The sequence below is a fragment of the Argopecten irradians genome, chromosome 2, assembly GCF_041381155.1.
Source record: "Argopecten irradians isolate NY chromosome 2, Ai_NY, whole genome shotgun sequence".
Taxonomy (NCBI): domain Eukaryota; kingdom Metazoa; phylum Mollusca; class Bivalvia; order Pectinida; family Pectinidae; genus Argopecten; species Argopecten irradians.
In genome coordinates this window covers 60,729,828-60,750,109 of record NC_091135.1, presented here as the reverse complement: position 1 = coordinate 60,750,109, position 20,282 = coordinate 60,729,828, and the positions used below count along the sequence as shown (strand labels likewise).

The 20,282-nt window shown below is 37.5% G+C and overlaps 1 protein-coding gene across 1 annotated transcript in view; it reads left to right on the top strand.

Annotated features, from left to right (window-relative positions):
* Window positions 1-20,282, top strand: part of LOC138316764 (uncharacterized) — a 119,387-nt gene that overhangs the window by 74,372 nt on the left and 24,733 nt on the right. Inside the window, exons 6-16 of the mRNA XM_069258421.1 lie at window positions 9,594-9,635; window positions 10,108-10,271; window positions 11,966-12,169; window positions 12,561-12,769; window positions 13,537-13,587; window positions 14,643-14,729; window positions 15,028-15,092; window positions 15,758-15,880; window positions 16,349-16,490; window positions 19,405-19,564; window positions 19,957-20,138. Of these exons, the coding sequence (XP_069114522.1) occupies window positions 9,594-9,635; window positions 10,108-10,271; window positions 11,966-12,169; window positions 12,561-12,769; window positions 13,537-13,587; window positions 14,643-14,729; window positions 15,028-15,092; window positions 15,758-15,880; window positions 16,349-16,490; window positions 19,405-19,564; window positions 19,957-20,138 (1,429 nt within the window). The remainder of the gene's footprint in view (window positions 1-9,593; window positions 9,636-10,107; window positions 10,272-11,965; window positions 12,170-12,560; window positions 12,770-13,536; window positions 13,588-14,642; window positions 14,730-15,027; window positions 15,093-15,757; window positions 15,881-16,348; window positions 16,491-19,404; window positions 19,565-19,956; window positions 20,139-20,282) is intronic.

The following is a 20,282-nucleotide window of genomic DNA, read 5'->3' as shown; positions in this document are numbered from 1 at the left end:
TTATTTTAACGATTGATTAATATCAAAGATGCAATAAACATTTTTATTTTCTTATAGAATATGTATGCATGTTTCCTGAAACAGAAATCAGAAATAATATCTTTGGTAGCCTTGATTTAAAAACTACACTATAGAATTGCTGCACTAAAGCGTAGTGGCCAGGGCTGGTGTTAGAGGAGAGCTGGTTTAGTAGAATCAATACAGAATCATACATCTATGGTGATTCTATAGGCCATATATCCCTCTTTATCCTCCTACAGCATGGTTAGACCAGGCTGTTATGATGTATATTACAGAGGAATTTAGGGCCGTCAGTTGTGTACAAGAATTACATTTCCTTTCTATTACTTGACTTCTGAAGGTTTGATCTTTCTGTAGTTGTCCTTGACATAGAAAGTAGCTTTTGTAGATTTAGAGTTGCCATGGTGTCTCCATAACTCCTGAGTAAGGAAGTTTGGTAAAGATTAAGGACTCCATGTTCCATGACTCTTAGTGAGGAGGTCTGGTAGGGTTAGGGTCTCCATGTCTCTTGAGTAAGGAGGTCTGGTGGAGACAGTGTCATCATGGTGTCTCCATGACACTGAGTAAGGAGGTCTGGTAGAGACAAGGTCACCATGGTGTCTCCATGACTCTAAGTAAGGAGGTCTGGTAGAGACGGGGTCACCATGGTGTCTCCATGACTCTTAAGTAAGGAGGTCTGGTAGAGTTGGAGTCACCATGGTGTCTCCATGACACTGAGTAAGGAGGTCTGGTAGAGTAAGGGTCACCATGGTGTCTCCATGACACTGAGTAAGGAGGTCTGGTAGAGTAAGGGTCACCATGGTGTCTCCATGACTCTTAGTAAGGAGGTCTGGTAGAGTAAGGGTCACCATGGTGTCTCCATGACACTGAGTAAGGAGGTCTGGTAGAGTAAGGGTCACCATGGTGTCTCCATGACACTGAGTAAGGAGGTTTGGTAGAGACGGGGTCACCATGGTGTCTTCATGACTCTTGAGTAAGGAGGTGGGGTAGAGTAAGGGTCACCATGGTGTCTCCATGACTCTTGAGTAAGGAGGTGGGGTAGAGTAAGGGTCACCATGGTGTCTCCATGACTCTTGAGTAAGGAGGTGGGGTAGAGTAAGGGTCACCATGGTGTCTCCATGACTCTTGAGTAAGGAGGTGGGGTAGAGTAAGGGTCACCATGGTGTTTCCATGACTCTTAAGTAAGGAGGTGTGGTAGAGTAAGGGTCACCATGGTGTCTCCATGACTCTTGAGTAAGGAGGTGTGGTAGAGTAAGGGTCACCATGGTGTCTCCATGACTCTTAAGTAAGGAGGTCTGGTAGAGTAAGGGTCACCATGGTGTCTCCATGACTCTTAGTGAGGAGGTCTGGTAGGGTTGGGGTCTCCATGTCTCTTGAGTAAGGAGGACAGTGTCATCATGGTGTCTCCATGACACTGAGTAAGGAGGTCTGGTAGAGACAGGGTCACCATGGTGTCTCCATGACTCTAAGTAAGGAGGTCTGGTAGAGACGGGGTCACCATGGTGTCTCCATGACTCTTAAGTAAGGAGGTCTGGTAGAGTTGGAGTCACCATGGTGTCTCCACGACACTGAGTAAGGAGGTCTGGTAGAGACAGGGTCACCATGGTGTCTCCATGACACTGAGTAAGGAGGTCTGGTAGAGTAAGGGTCACCATGGTGTCTCCATGACACTGAGTAAGGAGGTCTGGTAGAGACGGGGTCACCATGGTGTCTCCATGACACTGAGTAAGGAGGTCTGGTAGAGTAAGGGTCACCATGGTGTCTCCATGACACTGAGTAAGGAGGTCTGGTAGAGTAAGGGTCACCATGGTGTCTCCATGACACTGAGTAAGGAGGTTTGGTAGAGACGGGGTCACCATGGTGTCTTCATGACTCTTGAGTAAGGAGGTTTGGTAGAGACAGGGTCACCATGGTGTCTCCATGACTCTTGAGTAAGGAGGTGTGGTAGAGTAAGGGTCACCATGGTGTCTCCATGACTCTTGAGTAAGGAGGTGGGGTAGAGTAAGGGTCACCATGGTGTTTCATGACTCTTAAGTAAGGAGGTGTGGTAGGGTAAGGGTCACCATGGTGTCTCCATGACTCTTGAGTAAGGAGGTGTGGTAGAGTAAGGGTCACCATGGTGTCTCCATGACTCTTAAGTAAGGAGGTCTGGTAGAGTAAGGGTCACCATGGTGTCTCCATGACTCTTAGTGAGGAGGTCTGGTAGGGTTGGGGTCTCCATGTCTCTTGAGTAAGGAGGTCTGGTGGAGACAGTGTCATCATGGTGTCTCCATGACACTGAGTAAGGAGGTCTGGTAGAGACAGGGTCACCATGGTGTCTCCATGACTCTAAGTAAGGAGGTCTGGTAGAGACGGGGTCACCATGGTGTCTCCATGACTCTTAAGTAAGGAGGTCTGGTAGAGTTGGAGTCACCATGGTGTCTCCACGACACTGAGTAAGGAGGTCTGGTAGAGACAGGGTCACCATGTTGTCTCCATGACACTGAGTAAGGAGGTCTGGTAGAGTAAGGGTCACCATGGTGTCTCCATGACACTGAGTACGGAGGTCTGGTAGAGTAAGGGTCACCATGGTGTCTCCATGACACTGAAGTAAGGAGGTCTGGTAGAGTAAGGGTCGCCATGGTGTCTCAATGACTCTTAAGTAAGGAGGTCTGGTAGAGTAAGGGTCGCCATGGTGTCTCAATGACTCTTAAGTAAGGAGGTCTGGTGGAGACAGTGTCACCATGATGTCTCCATGACTCTTAAGTGAGGAGGTCTGGTGGAGACAGGGTCACCATGGTGTCTCCATGAAACTGAGTAAGGAGGTCTGGTAGAGTAAGGGTAACCATGGTGTCTCCATGACTCTTAAGTAAGGAGGTCTGGTAGAGACAGGGTCACCATGGTGTCTCCATGACACTGAGTAAGGAGGTCTGGTAGAGTAAGGGTCACCATGGTGTCTCCATGACTCTTAAGTAAGGAGGTCTGGTAGAGTAAGGGTCACCATGGTGTCTCCATGACACTGAGTAAGGAGGTCTAGGTAGAGACAAGGGTCACCATGGTGTCTCCATGACTCTTGAGTAAGGAGGTCTGGTAGAGATAAGGGTCACCATGGTGTCTCCATGACTCTTGAGTAAGGAGGTCTGGTAGAGTAAGGGTCACAATGGTGTCTCCATGACACTGAGTAAGGAGGTCTGGTAGAGTAAGGGTCGCCATGGTGTCTCAATGACTCTTAAGTAAGGAGGTCTGGTAGAGACAGGGTCGCCATGGTGTCTCCATGACTCTTGAGTAAGGAGGTGTGGTAGAGAGACAGGGTCACCATGGTGTCTCCATGACTCTTGAGTAAGGAGGTCTGGTAGAGACAGGGTCGCCATGGTGTCTCCATGACTCTGAGAAGGAGGTGTGGTAGAGTAAGGGTCACCATGGTGTCTCCATGACTCTTAAGTAAGGAGGTCTGGTAGAGTAAGGGTCACCATGGTGTCTCCATGACTCTTGAGTAAGGAGGTCTGGTAGAGTAAGGGTCACCATGGTGTCTCCATGACTCTTAAGTAAGGAGGTGTGGTAGAGTAAGGGTCACCATGGTGTCTCCATGACTCTTAAGTAAGGAGGTCTGGTAGAGTAAGGGTCACCATGGTGTCTCCATGACTCTTGAGTAAGGAGGTGTGGTAGAGTAAGGGTCACCATGGTGTCTCCATGACTCTTAAGTAAGGAGGTGTGGTAGAGTAAGGGTCACCATGGTGTCTCCATGACTCTTAAGTAAGGAGGTCTGGTAGAGTAAGGGTCACCATGGTGTCTCCATGACTCTTAAGTAAGGAGGTCTGGTAGAGTAAGGGTCACCATGGTGTACTCCATGACTCTAAGTAAGGAATATCTGGTAGAGTAAGGGTCTCCATGGTGTCTCCATGACTCTTAAGTACAGTGGGTAGAGTAAGGGTCACCATGGTGTCTCCATGACTCTTAAGTAAGGAGGTCTTTAGAGTTCACCATGAGTATAATTTCAATTTAAGTTCTCCGTAGAGACTTAACTCCATATGAAGTATAATATCTTCTCCTTTGAGTCATTTACAGTCAATATGATGTCTTCCTTGCTGAGTCAATGTTTAATGTTTTGTTCCAGAGTCATTTGTCAATATGATGTCTTCCTTGCTGAGTCAATGTTTAATGTTTTGTTTCGGAGACAATTGTCAATATGATATCTTCCTTGCTGAGTCAATGTTTAATGTTTTGTTCCAGAGTCAATTGTCAATATGATGTCTTCCTTGCTGAGTCAATGTTTAATGTTTTGTTCCAGAGTCATTTGTCAATATGATGTCTTCCTTGCTGAGTCAATGTTTAATGTTTTGTTCCAGAGTCAATTGTCAATATGATGTCTTCCTTGCTGAGTCAATGTTTAATGTTTTGTTCCAGAGTCATTTGTCAATATGATGTCTTCCTTGCTGAGTCAATGTTTAATGTTTTGTTCCAGAGTCAATTGTCAATATGATGTCTTCCTTGCTGAGTCAATGTTTAATGTTTTGTTCCAGAGTCAATTGTCAATATGATGTCTTCCTTGCTGAGTCAATGTTTAATGTTTTGTTCCAGAGTCATTTGTCAATATGATGTCTTCCTGACTGAGTCAATGTTTAATGTTTTGTTCCAGAGTCAATTGTCAATATGATGTCTTCCTGACTGAGTCAATGTTAATGTTTTGTTCGAGCATTGTCAATATGATGTGTTTCTGTAAGTCATGTTTAATGTTTTGTTTCAGAGTCAGTTTTGTTCTGAATCCATATGTTACCCTGTTTGTGTAACATTGAGTTACTTATATCTTACCCTTGCTGAATCCATATGTTACCCTGTTTGTGTAACATTGAGTTACTTAATATCTTACCCTTGCTGAATCCATGTTGTTCTGTTTGTGTAAGTCATTGAGTTACTTAATTTTTACAATTGCTGAATCCATATGTCTTCCTGTTTGTGTAACATTGAGTCAATGTTAATATTTACCCTTGGACTGAATCATATTGTTACCTATTACATTTGTGTTACTTATATCTTACCCTTGCTGAATCCATATGTTACCCTGTTTGTGTAACATTGAGTTACTTAATATCTTTACCCTTGCTGAATCCATATGTTACCCTGTTTGTGTAACATTGAGTTACTTAATATCTTACCCTTGCTGAATCCATATGTTACCTTTTGTGTTACATTGAGTTACTTAATATCTTACCCTTGCTGAATCCATATGTTACCCTGTTTGTGTAACATTGAGTTACTTAATATCTTACCCTTGCTGAATCCATATGTTACCTTGTTTGTGTAACATTGAGCTACTTAATATCTTACCCTTGCTGAATCCATATGTTACCTTTGTTACATTGTGTTACTTAATATCTTACCCTTGCTGAATCCATATGTTACCCTGTTTGTGTAACATTGAGTTACTTAATATCTTACCCTTGCTGAATCCATATGTTACCTTTGTTACATTGTGTTACTTAATATCTTACCCTTGCTGAATCCATATGTTACCCTGTTTGTGTAACATTGAGTTACTTAATATCTTACCCTTGCTGAATCCATATGTTACCCTGTTTGTGTAACATTGTGTTACTTAATATCTTACCCTTGCTGAATCCATATGTTACCCTGTTTGTGTAACATTGAGTTACTTAATATCTTACCCTTGCTGAATCCATATGTTACCCTGTTTGTGTAACATTGAGTTACTTAATATCTTACCCTTGCTGAATCCATATGTTACCTTTGTTACATTGTGTTACTTAATATCTTACCCTTGCTGAATCCATATGTTACCCTGTTTGTGTAACATTGAGTTACTTTATATCTTACCCTTGCTGAATCCATATGTTACCCTGTTTGTGTAACATTGTGTTACTTAATATCTTACCCTTGCTGAATCCATATGTTACCCTGTTTGTGTAACATTGAGTTACTTAATATCTTACCCTTGCTGAATCCATATGTTACCCTGTTTGTGTAACATTGAGTTACTTAATATCTTACCCTTGCTGAATCCATATGTTACCTTTGTGTACATTGTGTTACTTAATATCTTACCCTTGCTGAATCCATATGTTACCCTGTTTGTGTAACATTGTGTTACTTAATATCTTACCCTTGCTGAATCCATATGTTACCCTGTTTGTGTAACATTGAGTTACTTAATATCTTACCCTTGCTGAATCCATATGTTACCCTGTTTGTGTAACATTGGTTACTTAATATCTTACCCTTGCTGAATCCATATGTTACCCTGTTTGTGTAACATTGTGTTACTTAATATCTTACCCTTGCTGAATCCATATGTTACCCTGTTTGTGTAACATTGAGTTACTTAATATCTTACCCTTGCTGAATCCATATGTTACCCTGTTTGTGTAACATTGAGTTACTTAATATCTTACCCTTGCTGAATCCATATGGTTACCCTGTTTGTGTAACATTGAGTTACTTAATATCTTACCCTTGCTGAATCCATATGTTACCCTGTTTGTGTAACATTGAGTTACTTATATATCTTACCCTTGCTGAATCCATATGTTACCCTGTTTGTGTAACATTGAGTTACTTAATATCTTACCCTTGCTGAATCCATATGTTACCTGTTTGTGTAACATTGAGTTACTTAATATCTTACCCTTGCTGAATCCATATGTTACCTTTGTTACATTGAGTTACTTAATATCTTACCCTTGCTGAATCCATATGTTACCTTTGTTACATTGTGTTACTTAATATCTTACCCTTGCTGAATCCATATGTTACCCTGTTTGTGTAACATTGAGTTACTTAATATCTTACCCTTGCTGAATCCATATGTTACCCTGTTTGTGTAACATTGTGTTACTTAATATCTTACCCTTGCTGAATCCATATGTTACCCTGTTTGTGTAACATTGAGTTACTTAATATCTTACCCTTGCTGAATCCATATGTTACCCTGTTTGTGTAACATTGAGTTACTCAATATCTTACCCTTGCTGAATCCATATGTTACCCTGTTTGTGTAACATTGAGTTACTTTATATCTTACCCTTGCTGAATCCATATGTTACCCTGTTTGTGTAACATTGAGTTACTTAATATCTTACCCTTGCTGAATCCATATGTTACCCTGTTTGTGTAACATTGAGTTACTCAATATCTTACCCTTGCTGAATCCATATGTTACCCTGTTTGTGTAACATTGAGTTACTCAATATCTTACCCTTGCTGAATCCATATGTTACCCTGTTTGTGTAACATTGAGTTACTCAATATCTTACCTTTGCTGAATCCATATGTTACCCTGTTTGTGTAACATTGAGTTACTCAATATCTTACCCTTGCTGAATCCATATGTTACCCTGTTTGTGTAACATTGAGTTACTTAATATCTTACCCTTGCTGAATCCATATGTTACCTTTGTTACATTGTGTTACTTAATATCTTACCCTTGCTGAATCCATATGTTACCCTGTTTGTGTAACATTGAGTTACTTTATATCTTACCTTTGCTGAATCCATATGTTACCCTGTTTGTGTAACATTGTGTTACTTAATATCTTACCCTTGCTGAATCCATATGTTACCCTGTTTGTGTAACATTGAGTTACTTTATATCTTACCCTTGCTGAATCCATATGTTACCTGTTTGTTACATTGTGTTACTTAATATCTTACCCTTGCTGAATCCATATGTTACCCTGTTTGTGTAACATTGAGTTACTTAATATCTTACCCTTGCTGAATCCATATGTTACCTTTGTTACATTGTGTTACTTAATATCTTACCCTTGCTGAATCCATATGTTACCTTTGTTACATTGTGTTACTTAATATCTTACCCTTGCTGAATCCATATGTTACCTTTGTTACATTGTGTTACTTAATATCTTACCCTTGCTGAATCCATATGTTACCTTTGTTACATTGTGTTACTTAATATCTTACCCTTGCTGAGTCCATATGTTACCCTGTTTGTGTAACATTGAGTTACTTAATATCTTACCCTTGCTGAATCCATATGTTACCCTGTTTGTGTAACATTGTGTTACTTTATATCTTACCCTTGCTGAATCCATATGTTACCCTGTTTGTGTAACATTGAGTTACTTAATATCTTACCCTTGCTGAATCCATATGTTACCCTGTTTGTGTAACATTGTGTTACTTAATATCTTACCCTTGCTGAATCCATATGTTACCCTGTTTGTGTAACATTGTGTTACTTAATATCTTACCCTTGCTGAATCCATATGTTACCCTGTTTGTGTAACATAGAGTTACTTAATATCTTACCCTTGCTGAATCCATATGTTGCCCTGTTTGTGTAACATTGAATTACTTAATATCTTACCCTTGCTGAATCCATATGTTACCCTGTTTGTGTAACATTGTGTTACTTAATATCTTACCCTTGCTGAATCCATATGTTACCCTGTTTGTGTAACATTGTGTTACTTAATATCTTACCCTTGCTGAATCCATATGTTACCCTGTTTGTGTAACATTGAGTTACTTAATATCTTACCCTTGCTGAATCCATATGTTACCCTGTTTGTGTAACATTGAGTTACTTAATATCTTGACCTTGCTGAATCCATATGTTACCTTTGTTACATTGTGTTACTTGATATATCTTACCCTTGCTGAGTCCATATGTTACCTTTGTTACATTGTGTTACTTAATATCTTACCCTTGCTGAATCCATATGTTACCCTGTTTGTGTAACATTGAGTTACTTAATATCTTACCCTTGCTGAATCCATATGTTACCTTTGTTACATTGTGTTACTTAATATCTTACCCTTGCTGAATCCATATGTTACCTTTGTTACATTGTGTTACTTAATATCTTACCCTTGCTGAATCCATATGTTACCCTGTTTGTGTAACATTGTGTTACTTAATATCTTACCCTTGCTGAATCCATATGTTACCCTGTTTGTGTAACATTGAGTTACTTAATATCTTACCCTTGCTGAATCCATATGTTACCTTTGTTACATTGTGTTACTTAATATCTTACCCTTGCTGAATCCATATGTTACCTTTGTTACATTGTGTTACTTAATATCTTACCCTTGCTGAATCCATATGTTACCTTTGTTACATTGAGTTACTTAATATCTTACCCTTGCTGAATCCATATGTTACCTTTGTTACATTGTGTTACTTTATATCTTACCCTTGCTGAATCCATATGTTACCTTTGTTACATTGTGTTACTTAATATCTTACCCTTGCTGAATCCATATGTTACCCTGTTTGTGTAACATTGAGTTACTTAATATCTTACCCTTGCTGAATCCATATGTTACCTTTGTTACATTGTGTTACTTAATATCTTACCCTTGCTGAATCCATATGTTACCTTTGTTACATTGTGTTACTTAATATCTTACCCTTGCTGAATCCATATGTTACCTTTGTTACATTGTGCCCTAATTATTAGTTTAAGGAGCATTTTACCCATTTGAGTCGACACTTCATCTTGATAATCATATGATAAGTTTATATTGCATTATCTTTTAATTTTACACCCTCCATCTTTGTGTTGATAATTTGCTGTTTTTGTTTAGTTTTGAGTTCAGTTTTCCTTTACAGATCCAGCAGTAACAGTCTGTCGTATGCCAGCAGTAGCCTTCAGTGAGTCCAGATTTGTCATCAAAATATTCTTTACATACGTTTGTCAAAACATAACCTAATATTTCTTAAGATTACAGAGAAATCAAATGACACTTGCTTCACTAAGAGTGACTGGTCCATAGCTTGCTACATCATTTACCTCATTTAGTTTTGTTTGCTTTTCTTATCTTTGCAGCCAAAGTTTTATGTTCCTTATATTTTCACTTTATTGATTCAATCAAGATTACACTCCTCAGACTTAATCTATCACACTTAATTGTATTAAACTATTACCCACAGAGTCTGTAGCTAGTCTGTAGTACTTATTGAATGAATTAACACTGTTCTAGTTTACAGATCATTAGAGCTCATTCGTCTTTTGATATCGACAAAATGAGTCAATTTTTGATGTTTTGACACTAAGGCAACAAAACTCCATTATAATTCATCTTTATACTGCTAATATTGAGTGAATGTGAACTCTCCTCCCCAGGACTAACAGTAACAGTCTGTCTGTGGTCAGTAGTAGCCTCAGTGAACATCTCCATCAGTTGGTGCGAGCATTCTCTAGCCGGACAGAGCGAGTCAAAGAGACAACCATCCAGCCCCCTACCCCATCCTCTCAGGATTATGATGCTTACTCAGACGCCAATTCAGGTTTGTACGTTAGTACAAAGAATAAGGTTGCATAGAGACCAGGATCTTATAAAAAATTGGAGGGTGGACCAATATAGAAATAGAGTGGTGAAATGTAGATGTAACAGTGGCATATAGACAGAGATGAAATAAAGGAAATTAAAGATGAAACTAAGAAAAATAGAGATCATGATAGATATTATACAAATATCGACCTGTTTTCAGGTGGATACAGTGATTTATCAACTCGAGGAAGTGATATAACCCGAGGCCGAGGGTTATATCACTTTCGAGATAAATCACAGTATCCACCTGAAAACAGGTCGATATTTGTTTTATTATATGGCATTAACATAATGTAAACCATTTGACTACATGTATATACATGTATTTCCTCTTCATGATATTGAGCAACCCCTATCCCCGATACTCAATAGTCCCGTTGAATAATTTGGAAGAGAAAATTGAAGGTTGATAATATCAATAAAATAGAGAAAACACCACATAATACATTTTACATATCATTTAAAAAATCTGACAAAAATGTACACACAAATATTGGCAGGTTCACATTGATTCCAGTAAACCTGCGGCTCCCCGACACATCTTGCTGAATGATGACGTCACAATAGATATTTGACTTCACGGAAATTCCCTTTACGTTATATTTGGGTACGACCTTGACCCATTGGAATCTTATATCAACCTGTGAAGTGATTGTGACGTCATTTTACATGACGTCACAATGCAAGATTTCTATATTTGGGTACGACCTGGGGGTTTCGGAATCTTATATCAACCTCAGATGACGTCACAATGTATAGTTCGGAATTTTCTGGTGGATATCGTGTTGTATCGTGGCGGGAAAGTGTAGTTTCAGCCAATCAGGAGCGAGCAAAACACACAGCCATATAATAAAAAGAATTACAGACAGATAGGTAAAATAAAGAGACTGAAACTTAACAAAACATGAAAATGCCTGAATTCTTACTTCATTTAAGCACTACAATGATATTTAGGTAGCAGGATGACTGGTTGGTGGTTGTAACAGGACCAGCTGGGATGTGTTGTTTCTTGTCATTGACACAATGCTTGTGTCAAGTAGCACTTCAACAAGGCAATAGAGACAAAACACAAATAAAACATAGTTCTCAAGAAATTCAACATACAGCACACATGAGATGGTTAGGTTGTCTTAAAATGATCTTAAGTTTGTAGCTCTAAACAAAAACCAAACCTATTCTTGCAACATTTTCTTTAAATTGGTTTACCAGGTATAATATATGTAAGATCACCTATTGATTCTTTGCTATAGTCTTCTAATTGTTTATGGGATTGTGAAGTAGGCATGTTCATGATGTAAACAGCCTAACCTTTCAGTCTAGACCTGCAGTCTACCTTTGTGTTTAGGGCATATATCGTAGTTTTTTCATTAATTGTTGATATTTCAAGTGGAAGTTTTGGTTTGCTAGCGCTGTCAGTCATGCACAATGGAAGATGTCAGACCAATTAACATCAATGAAAAATAATGCAAACAAACTAACAATAAATCACATCCCTCCTCCAAACAAACAAAAAAACCCAGTAACAACAGAAATAAACAAGCCAAAAACAACAAACAAACAATAGAACCAAAGGAATACACATTATGAATTTTATTTTTGACATTTGAAAAGCTTTTTTCTAGAATATCTGGATTAATCACTTTTTTACAGCAATCTCTGCAGCAGATGAGCCAGAGCAAAGACAACATAGACTTGACTCTTTCATTCCTATGCATCTAAGAGAACGAGGACCCCTCGGTCAATCAGACGAAGGAACACTGGACGAGTATTTCCTTGAGTGTGGATGCTGTCGGATGAAACTACCCTCCTGGCTCAAAAATCCCTGTAGTATCCCTAGAAAACTGGAGCCCCAGAGTAAGATGTTAAGCCTTTATTTTGGGGACTAAGCAAGATAATGTATTAAACTAGACAACGGTCGTCAATAATAGAAGGAAACAATAGCAAAAATCACATTTTTAGGAACAATCACTCAAATGAAGTATGCATTGACGAATCACCAGCTGCCAATCAAACCACATATTTGCTCAAACATTGAAAATGGGTACAGGTGCGTTCACGAACATGAAAGGTGGCTATATATTAGCTACTTTCTGCATGGTGATAGGTAAATTTTATAGAAGATTTTTTCAGAAGCGGATAAATTGACTAGATCTTTGATGTTTTTATGTTCATTTACCTAATGAGTAAAGTGTACATGACCGACAATATGGCATTGTTGTAAGAATGTTTAAAATCTTTGTTTTAGGTAAGTTGTACATGACCTGGTTGTTCCTGGTGACGCTGTGTTTTATGTATAATGCCTGGGTTATCCCACTTCGTGGAGTCTTTCCGTACCAAAACCAATCTAACCTGATCTACTGGCTGATCTGTGACTATACCTGTGACGCCATCTACATCCTGGATATAATGTTAGTTAAGCCGCACCTTACCTACCTAAACAGTGGTTTAGTGGAGGTATGTTCATAACTTTATAGCATCTTAATGATATTCATATTAATTACTGAATATATTTTATCATTACACTTCATTGAAGGGGTTTGGAAGCACAATGCCCTCAAGAAAAATGTGTATTAAAAGTCAGAATCAAGAAACTGTGCATGCCAATAGCAGCATACAGATGCCCAGTTGTGAATTACAATGAATGAAAATAAATGGTCCAACACAGTGTACTTGCCAATGTGTTGTTGTTTTACACTTATCAGGAGTACGGCAATTAAAAAGAATGTAATGTTGTCTACAGTGTCATGGTTGTTGAAACATTCAAATTACATAAAGTGGAGCTTAATGTGCAGAAAGAAGACTAAAATTATTTCTAACCTACTAGTGGAGTTAAACTAAAGCATAGATATATCTCAACTTTTTCTCCATTGATTTAAAACCTTTCTAAAATCTTACATCGACATAAATAATACTACATTGGATTTCATTCTGAAGACGTTTGACAAAATAAAATGAACTTTTTCGTAGCTTTGATCAGTTAATTCTGAATTTGTATGTTTTCTGTAGATAATAGAATGCTACAGCACTGTTTCTCTCTAACCCCCAACCATATCTATGAATTGACTATGACATATGATTATGACATAAACACCCCCCCCCCCCCCCATTCTATTGTAACACTGATTTATATGTGTCAATGTAGAGTAGAGAACTTGATGATGTTTGTTATCATGTCTGAATCTAAGTTCTTTAAATTAACACTATTGATTTCTTTTTTTCAGACAGATCCAAAGTTAATGAGGAAGAATTACATGCAGAAAAGGATGTTCAAGGTAATGGCATAAAATTGTCCAATTTGAGTTACATTCTAATTATTGATAAAGATTGTGTTAATATTCTGATAGGATAAAGCCCTCTAATTCAAACATAAATATAAAGATATGCTGACATGAAAGATGCAAGGTTATTATGTTAATTGCATGATTTTAGAATAATTTAATTACTGTCTTAAAATCATTGTTTCTGACAACAGGAAATGTGGAACAGGTCCAGCCTATATATACCTCCTTAGTATCCTTGAAGTATTCTTAGTATTTCATATCATATTTAGTCAGTTTTGACTTCTAAAGTGTAACAGTTTAATGTCCATATGGTGTAATGCAGTTGTATGTCTAAAGTCTTACAGTTTGATGTATATAGTGTTACAGTTTGATGTCTATAGTGTTACAGTTTGATGTCTATAGTGTTACAGTTTGATGTCTATAGTGTTACAGTTTGATGTCTAAAGTCTTACAGTTTGATGTCTATAGTGTTACAGTTTGATGTCTAAAGTCTTACAGTTTGATGTCTATAGTGTTACAGTTTGATGTCTATAGTGTTACAGTTTGATGTCTATAGTGTTACAGTTTGATGTCTATAGTGTTACAGTTTGATGTCTAAAGTCTTACAGTTTGATGTCTATAGTGTTACAGTTTGATGTCTATAGTGTTACAGTTTGATGTCTATAGTGTTACAGTTTGATGTCTATAGTGTTACAGTTTGATGTCTATAGTGTTACAGTTTGATGTCTATAGTGTTACAGTTTGATGTCTATAGTGTTACAGTTTGATGTCTATAGTGTTACAGTTTGATGTCTATAGTGTTACAGTTTGATGTCTATAGTGTTACAGTTTGATGTCTATAGTGTTACAGTTTGATGTCTATAGTGTTACAGTTTGATGTCTATAGTGTTACAGTTTGATGTCTATAGTGTTACAGTTTGATGTCTATAGTGTTACAGTTTGATGTCTATAGTGTTACAGTTTGATGTCTATAGTGTTACAGTTTGATGTCTATAGTGTTATAGTTTGATGTCTATAGTGTTACAGTTTGATGTCTAATGTTACAGTTTGATGTACTGTCCTTACTTCCACTCGACCTGTTTTATCTGATGTTGGGAGTTGTACCCTGGTTCCGCCTACCACGTCTCTTCAAGGTTTGTCTTTTCCATCACTATTAAAACATAGTAACCAGTTTCAAGTCTGATAAGAATATCTGTAATTGATCTCATTGTGGTTTCTATTTAATCTATTTTTACCTATGCTGCAATAAATCATATCTTATTTTTCATTAAAAATGTGTTGCACACTTATTGAGCTTTTTGCTTAGAAAATTTCACTTACATAAAATCATAGCCTTATATTTAAAAAATAATCCATCTTTATGACCGATTATAAAATGTTATATTCTTTGATTAATCGTAAGTCTGAAAAGATTGTTTTTCATATTTTAAGATCCAGACGTTTTGGGAGTTCTATCAGAGATGTGACCAGGCTGTAAAATCTGCTCATGTGTTAAGGTATTTACTTAGTCAATGTATAGAGACATTTGGCCTTTATCTACAAAGTATATAGAGACATTTGGCCTTTATCTACAAAGTGTATAGAGACATTTGGCCTTTATCTACAAAGTATATAGAGACATTTGGCCTTTATCTACAAAGTATATAGAGACATTTGGCCTTTATCTACAAAGTATATAGAGACATTTGGCCTTTATCTACAAAGTATATAGAGACATTTCCTAAAGTATATAGAGACATTTGGCCTTTATCTACAAAGTATATAGAGACATTTGGCCTTTATCTACAAAGTATATAGAGACATTTGGCCTTTATCTACAAAGTATATAGAGACATTTGGCCTTTATCTACAAAGTATATAGAGACATTTGGCCTTTATCTACAAAGTATATAGAGACATTTGGCCTTTATCTACAAAGTATATAGAGACATTTGGCCTTTATCTACAAAGTATATAGAGACATTTGGCCTTTATCTACAAAGTATATAGAGACATTTGGCCTTTATCTACAAAGTATATAGAGACATTTGGCCTTTATCTACAAAGTATATAGAGACATTTGGCCTTTATCTACTATTTAATCCTTGCTTATTTCCTAAACTATTAAAGATTTTTTTTATTTACAAATTCATTTCATTGATCAATAATATTTCTTTTACAGAATTATAAAGACGATGACCTACATGCTTTTCCTGATCCATCTGGAAACTTGTGGATACTATGCAGTGTCTGTGTACGAGGGCATTGGCTCAAATCGTTGGGTTTATAATGGTGAAGGTATCGCGTAAGTGTAAATACAATCTAGAGAATTTCTTGCATTTGATCATGAATTTAATAAAAGTAATAATTAGGCTCTTGAACTATACAAATATTGTTGTATTTATATTTTTGGTTCCAAAACAACTTCAGAAAATACTGAAAGTTTCTACACAATCAACATTTCATAATGCACAGTATCATCAAATTTTTTCAGGGACCAGTTTCAAGAACATTCCTTAAATCTAAGGATTAGGCTCCTTAACTTAGGGTTTTTTCCCTTTTATTTTGTAATGCTTTTCTATGAGGAAATTTAAGTTAAGGAATGTTCATGAAACTGGGCCTATAGAACTTTATGTGCAACACTTGTCTATTTTTGTGGCCTTGCGGGTTGAAATATTCCATCATAAACTTGCTATTAGTCATGGTCTTTAGCTTAAAGTTAACATTCTAATATGGTTCAATCTGACACTTAACATTTCATATTTTCTGGTAGGTATATCCGCTGTTTTTACCTGGCAACAAAGACTGCTACATCGATCGGAAACAACCCCATCCCTACTAATACACTGGAATACATCTTCATGACAATATACTGGGTCTCTGGTGTGTTCGTCTTTGCTCTTCTCATTGGTCAGGTAAGTCACTTGTTATGTCATTGAACATGTTTCCTTTTTATCCCAATACACTTTTATCGAAAACAGGAACATTAATTTGGGTTTGTCTGTCTGTGTGTCTTGCTGTCATTTCTGCTATTCAAGGAAATTTGGCTTCTAGATTATCTTGGAATGCTTCAGATCAAGCTTGCTTTCCAGCATCATCCTTTCATAATATGCATATTAATTAGGAACCTTCTAACCTGATTGGCTAATTGGTTACTTCTTCTTGAATACATGTGATGAGGCAAATTTTGCTTACCAATGTCATTCTTTCATTATAACAAATAAGCTTCTTAATGTAATTGGCTGATTCATTTCTGCCCTCTAAATTCATTCTATATTCATAAGCCACGGAGCAAGCAGTCTGTGAAGTTAATTTTTTTTGCTGCAAGTTATTTGGACCCGTGATTTTACTAGTCTGACTATTTAATCACTAGTCCAAATTAAATATACAGCCATTTTGCTTCAGCACTCATGATCAGCTTATGATTTTTGGCCAAAATTAGTGTGGATGCATTCGTAAACGCAAATTCTCTCAAAATGATGCATCCAGACAGAAATAATCGCATACAGAATGCACTCAAAATGTGTTGAAAAATGCAATTGACCACCACTCTTGTAAATATAGTGTTTATCAAGTTTTGAATCGGGTGGGGAGCCACTAGTCCAATCACACTTATTCATTACAATTGGCACTAGTCCGGCCGTAAAATTACTAGTCATGGGCATTGGACTAGTGCTTCAAGTCGCAGACTGAACAAGGGATATCTTGACGTTCACTTCTTCAATCCTTGCAATATCTATCGTAATCAATCTGTCAGCTGGTTCATTTAGTTTCCAAAGGTTTTCTGAAAACAAAAAGCCCAGAGGGTCTATATTGCTCACTTGGTATGTTAAGCCAAGCAATTTTATAAATAAAGGTTACCTAAGTGTTTTTAGGTCATCTGACCTGAAGGGTCAGGATGACCTATTGTCATCATGCTTCGTCCGTCGTCGTGCGCAGTCCGCTGTCAGCCGTGCCCTGTCCGCAGTGCGCTGTCCGCCGTGCGTAAACTTTTCATTCAAATGTTTTCTTCTCAATAACCGAAAGGCCCAGGGTACTGATACTTGGCCAGTAGCATGATGGGATGAAGGGTTACCAAGTTTGTTCAAATTAATTACCTTGATCTTCATTCAAGGTCACAGGAGTTAAAAAAGGCTAAAATCTTTAAACAACTTCTTATGAATAACATAGAGGCCTACAGACCTATTATTAGGCCTGTGCCATTCTGGGATGATTGGCTGCCAAGTTTGTTCAAATGAATGACCTTGACCTTCATTCAAGGTCACAGGGGTCAAATATGCCAAATTTCTTAAACAACTTCTTCTCTAGTGGGCCCTTTGGGCCAGGTGAGCTAAAACCGTTGTAGACAATTGTTTTGAAATTGCACACGGTAATAGTCTATGGTATGTAGATGTTCATAAGGGACTTCAAACTTTTCTGAAAAATCAAAGTTTCAGTTTTGATATTGAGGGCTGTGATAGCTTTTTCAACAAACTTTTTAGGTCACCTGAGACGAAGTCTCAAGTGACCTATTCTAATTGCCTTTTGTACGTCGTAGTCCATTGAGCGTTGTCCACCGTGCGTCGTATGTCCGTAAACATTTACATTTTCGACTTTTTCTCCAAAACTGCTGAAGCGATTTCAATGAAATTTTGCACAAACTCTCTAAGGCATAAGGCCAATCAAAATTGTGAATTATATGGTCCCCACCCCTTAATGGGCCAAAAGGGGTAAAATTGACTAAAATTTCAAAAATCTTCTTCTCCACTCACTCATGTGGTGGAATCAAATACTCTTCATAGATGGAAAAGTCTTAAGGTCCTTTACAAAAATTGTGAATTATATGACCCTGGGGGTCTTGTTTCCCCCTGGGGAGGGGGTTAATTTTACTATTAATAGTTTTTATAGGGAAACACATTTATGAGCATTTTTGCTCAATTTTCATAGGAAATGCATCAAACTTGTTTAGAATTGTTAGCCTGAGATAGCATTTTAATTTCATATCCAGATTGGTACTGACCGATCCCCTGAGGGTAGAGGGGCGGGGCCAAAAGGAGCAAGTAGGCTAAAACTTCAAAAATCCTCTTCTTAAATTCTGAAAATGGTAGAATCAAATACCCTTTATAAACAGAAAGGTCTTAAGGTGTTTTCTGAAAATTGTGAATTATATGACCCTGGGGTCTCACGTTTCCTCCTGGGGAAGGGGTCGAGTTTACTTTAGTTTATATATGAAAAATCTATTTTATGAACATTATTTGCTCAATTTTCATAGGAAATGACTCAAAGTTGATTAGAATTATTAGCCTGAGATATAGTATCTAAACATCCATATATCAGTCCTCGCTGACCCCCTGGGGGACCAGAGGGGTGGGGCCAAACGGGTCAAAATGACTTAAAATATAAAAAAAAATCTTCTGAGTTCACAGGTTTGATTGAAGCAAATACTCTTCATAGATTAAAAAGTCAAATTTATAAAATTACTGACCAACTTCAAGGGCCAGTATATAAGTGTTTATATGTCTTTGTTTTATTCTAAACGAACTCGGGTGACCGTTAAGGCCCATGGGCCTCTTGTTTAAAAGTACATGTATGCGGAAAGCCAAAAGGCCCCATTAAGGGTGCACAAACTTGACTGAGGAGATGCATTTCGGAAAGGCATAATTTTTCTAGTCATCATGTTTATGAATTTTTACAATTTCATATTTCACCTTTCCTTCTGAAGAGTAACCTGACTTTACGGATAAATTAGTGTTCCATAAGCACTCATATCATCACAATAAACTGTAATCTGTTCACCATACTTCTATTTAACATGGTTTTGTCAGCTGTTTTTTGGTACATTACTTCCAGATCCGTGACATTGTGGATGCAGCAGGCCGAGTGAAAGCTCAGTATGATAAGATGATGGATGATGCTCTCAGATATGTCAAGAACCTTAACTGTCCTAATGAAACCCAGCACAAGGTCAGGACATGGTTCCTTTACCAATGGCAGCAACAGAAAATCTCAGGTAAGTTACAGTGACAGCAAATATCAGTTAAGATACAGCAACAGAAAATCCCAGATTAGATACAGCAAAAGAAAATCTCAGGTAAGTTACAGCAACAGAAAATCCCAGATTAGATACAGCAAAAGAAAATCTCAGGTAAGTTACAGCAACAGAAAATATCAGGTAAGTTACAGCAACAAAAAATCTCAGGTATGACAGAAAAACTCAAAATTTGAAAGGGAAAATGCTTTTTACCAGAAGATGCCTATCAATATTGTTTGTGTTCCCTTTATGATACATATAATTGTTCTACTACTTTGGGAACATAGAGTTTATGAACAATTTTGTACGATATGTTATGCTTTATTCAAGACTATGATGAAATATTGATGAGCTGTTATTATTTTACCCAGATGAGAAGAAGTTGATGGACTGGCTACCAAAGAACCTGCGAACTGATCTGGCCATCCATGTCCACTTTAACACTCTGTCCAAAGTGACCTTGTTCCAGGATTGTGATAAAACCCTTCTGTTTGATCTCGTCCTCAAACTTAAACCCATCCTCTTCTTACCTGGGGAATATGTCTGTAAAAAGGTATGTCTCCTCTTTTCACACCAGGAATATGTCTATAATAATGTACAAAGATCCTAGTATAGAATGTTTGTGTCCTGATAAATGAAGTTCTTGGAAGGATAATGAGAGACACAGATGGAACTCTGGACACTCCCTAGAATACCT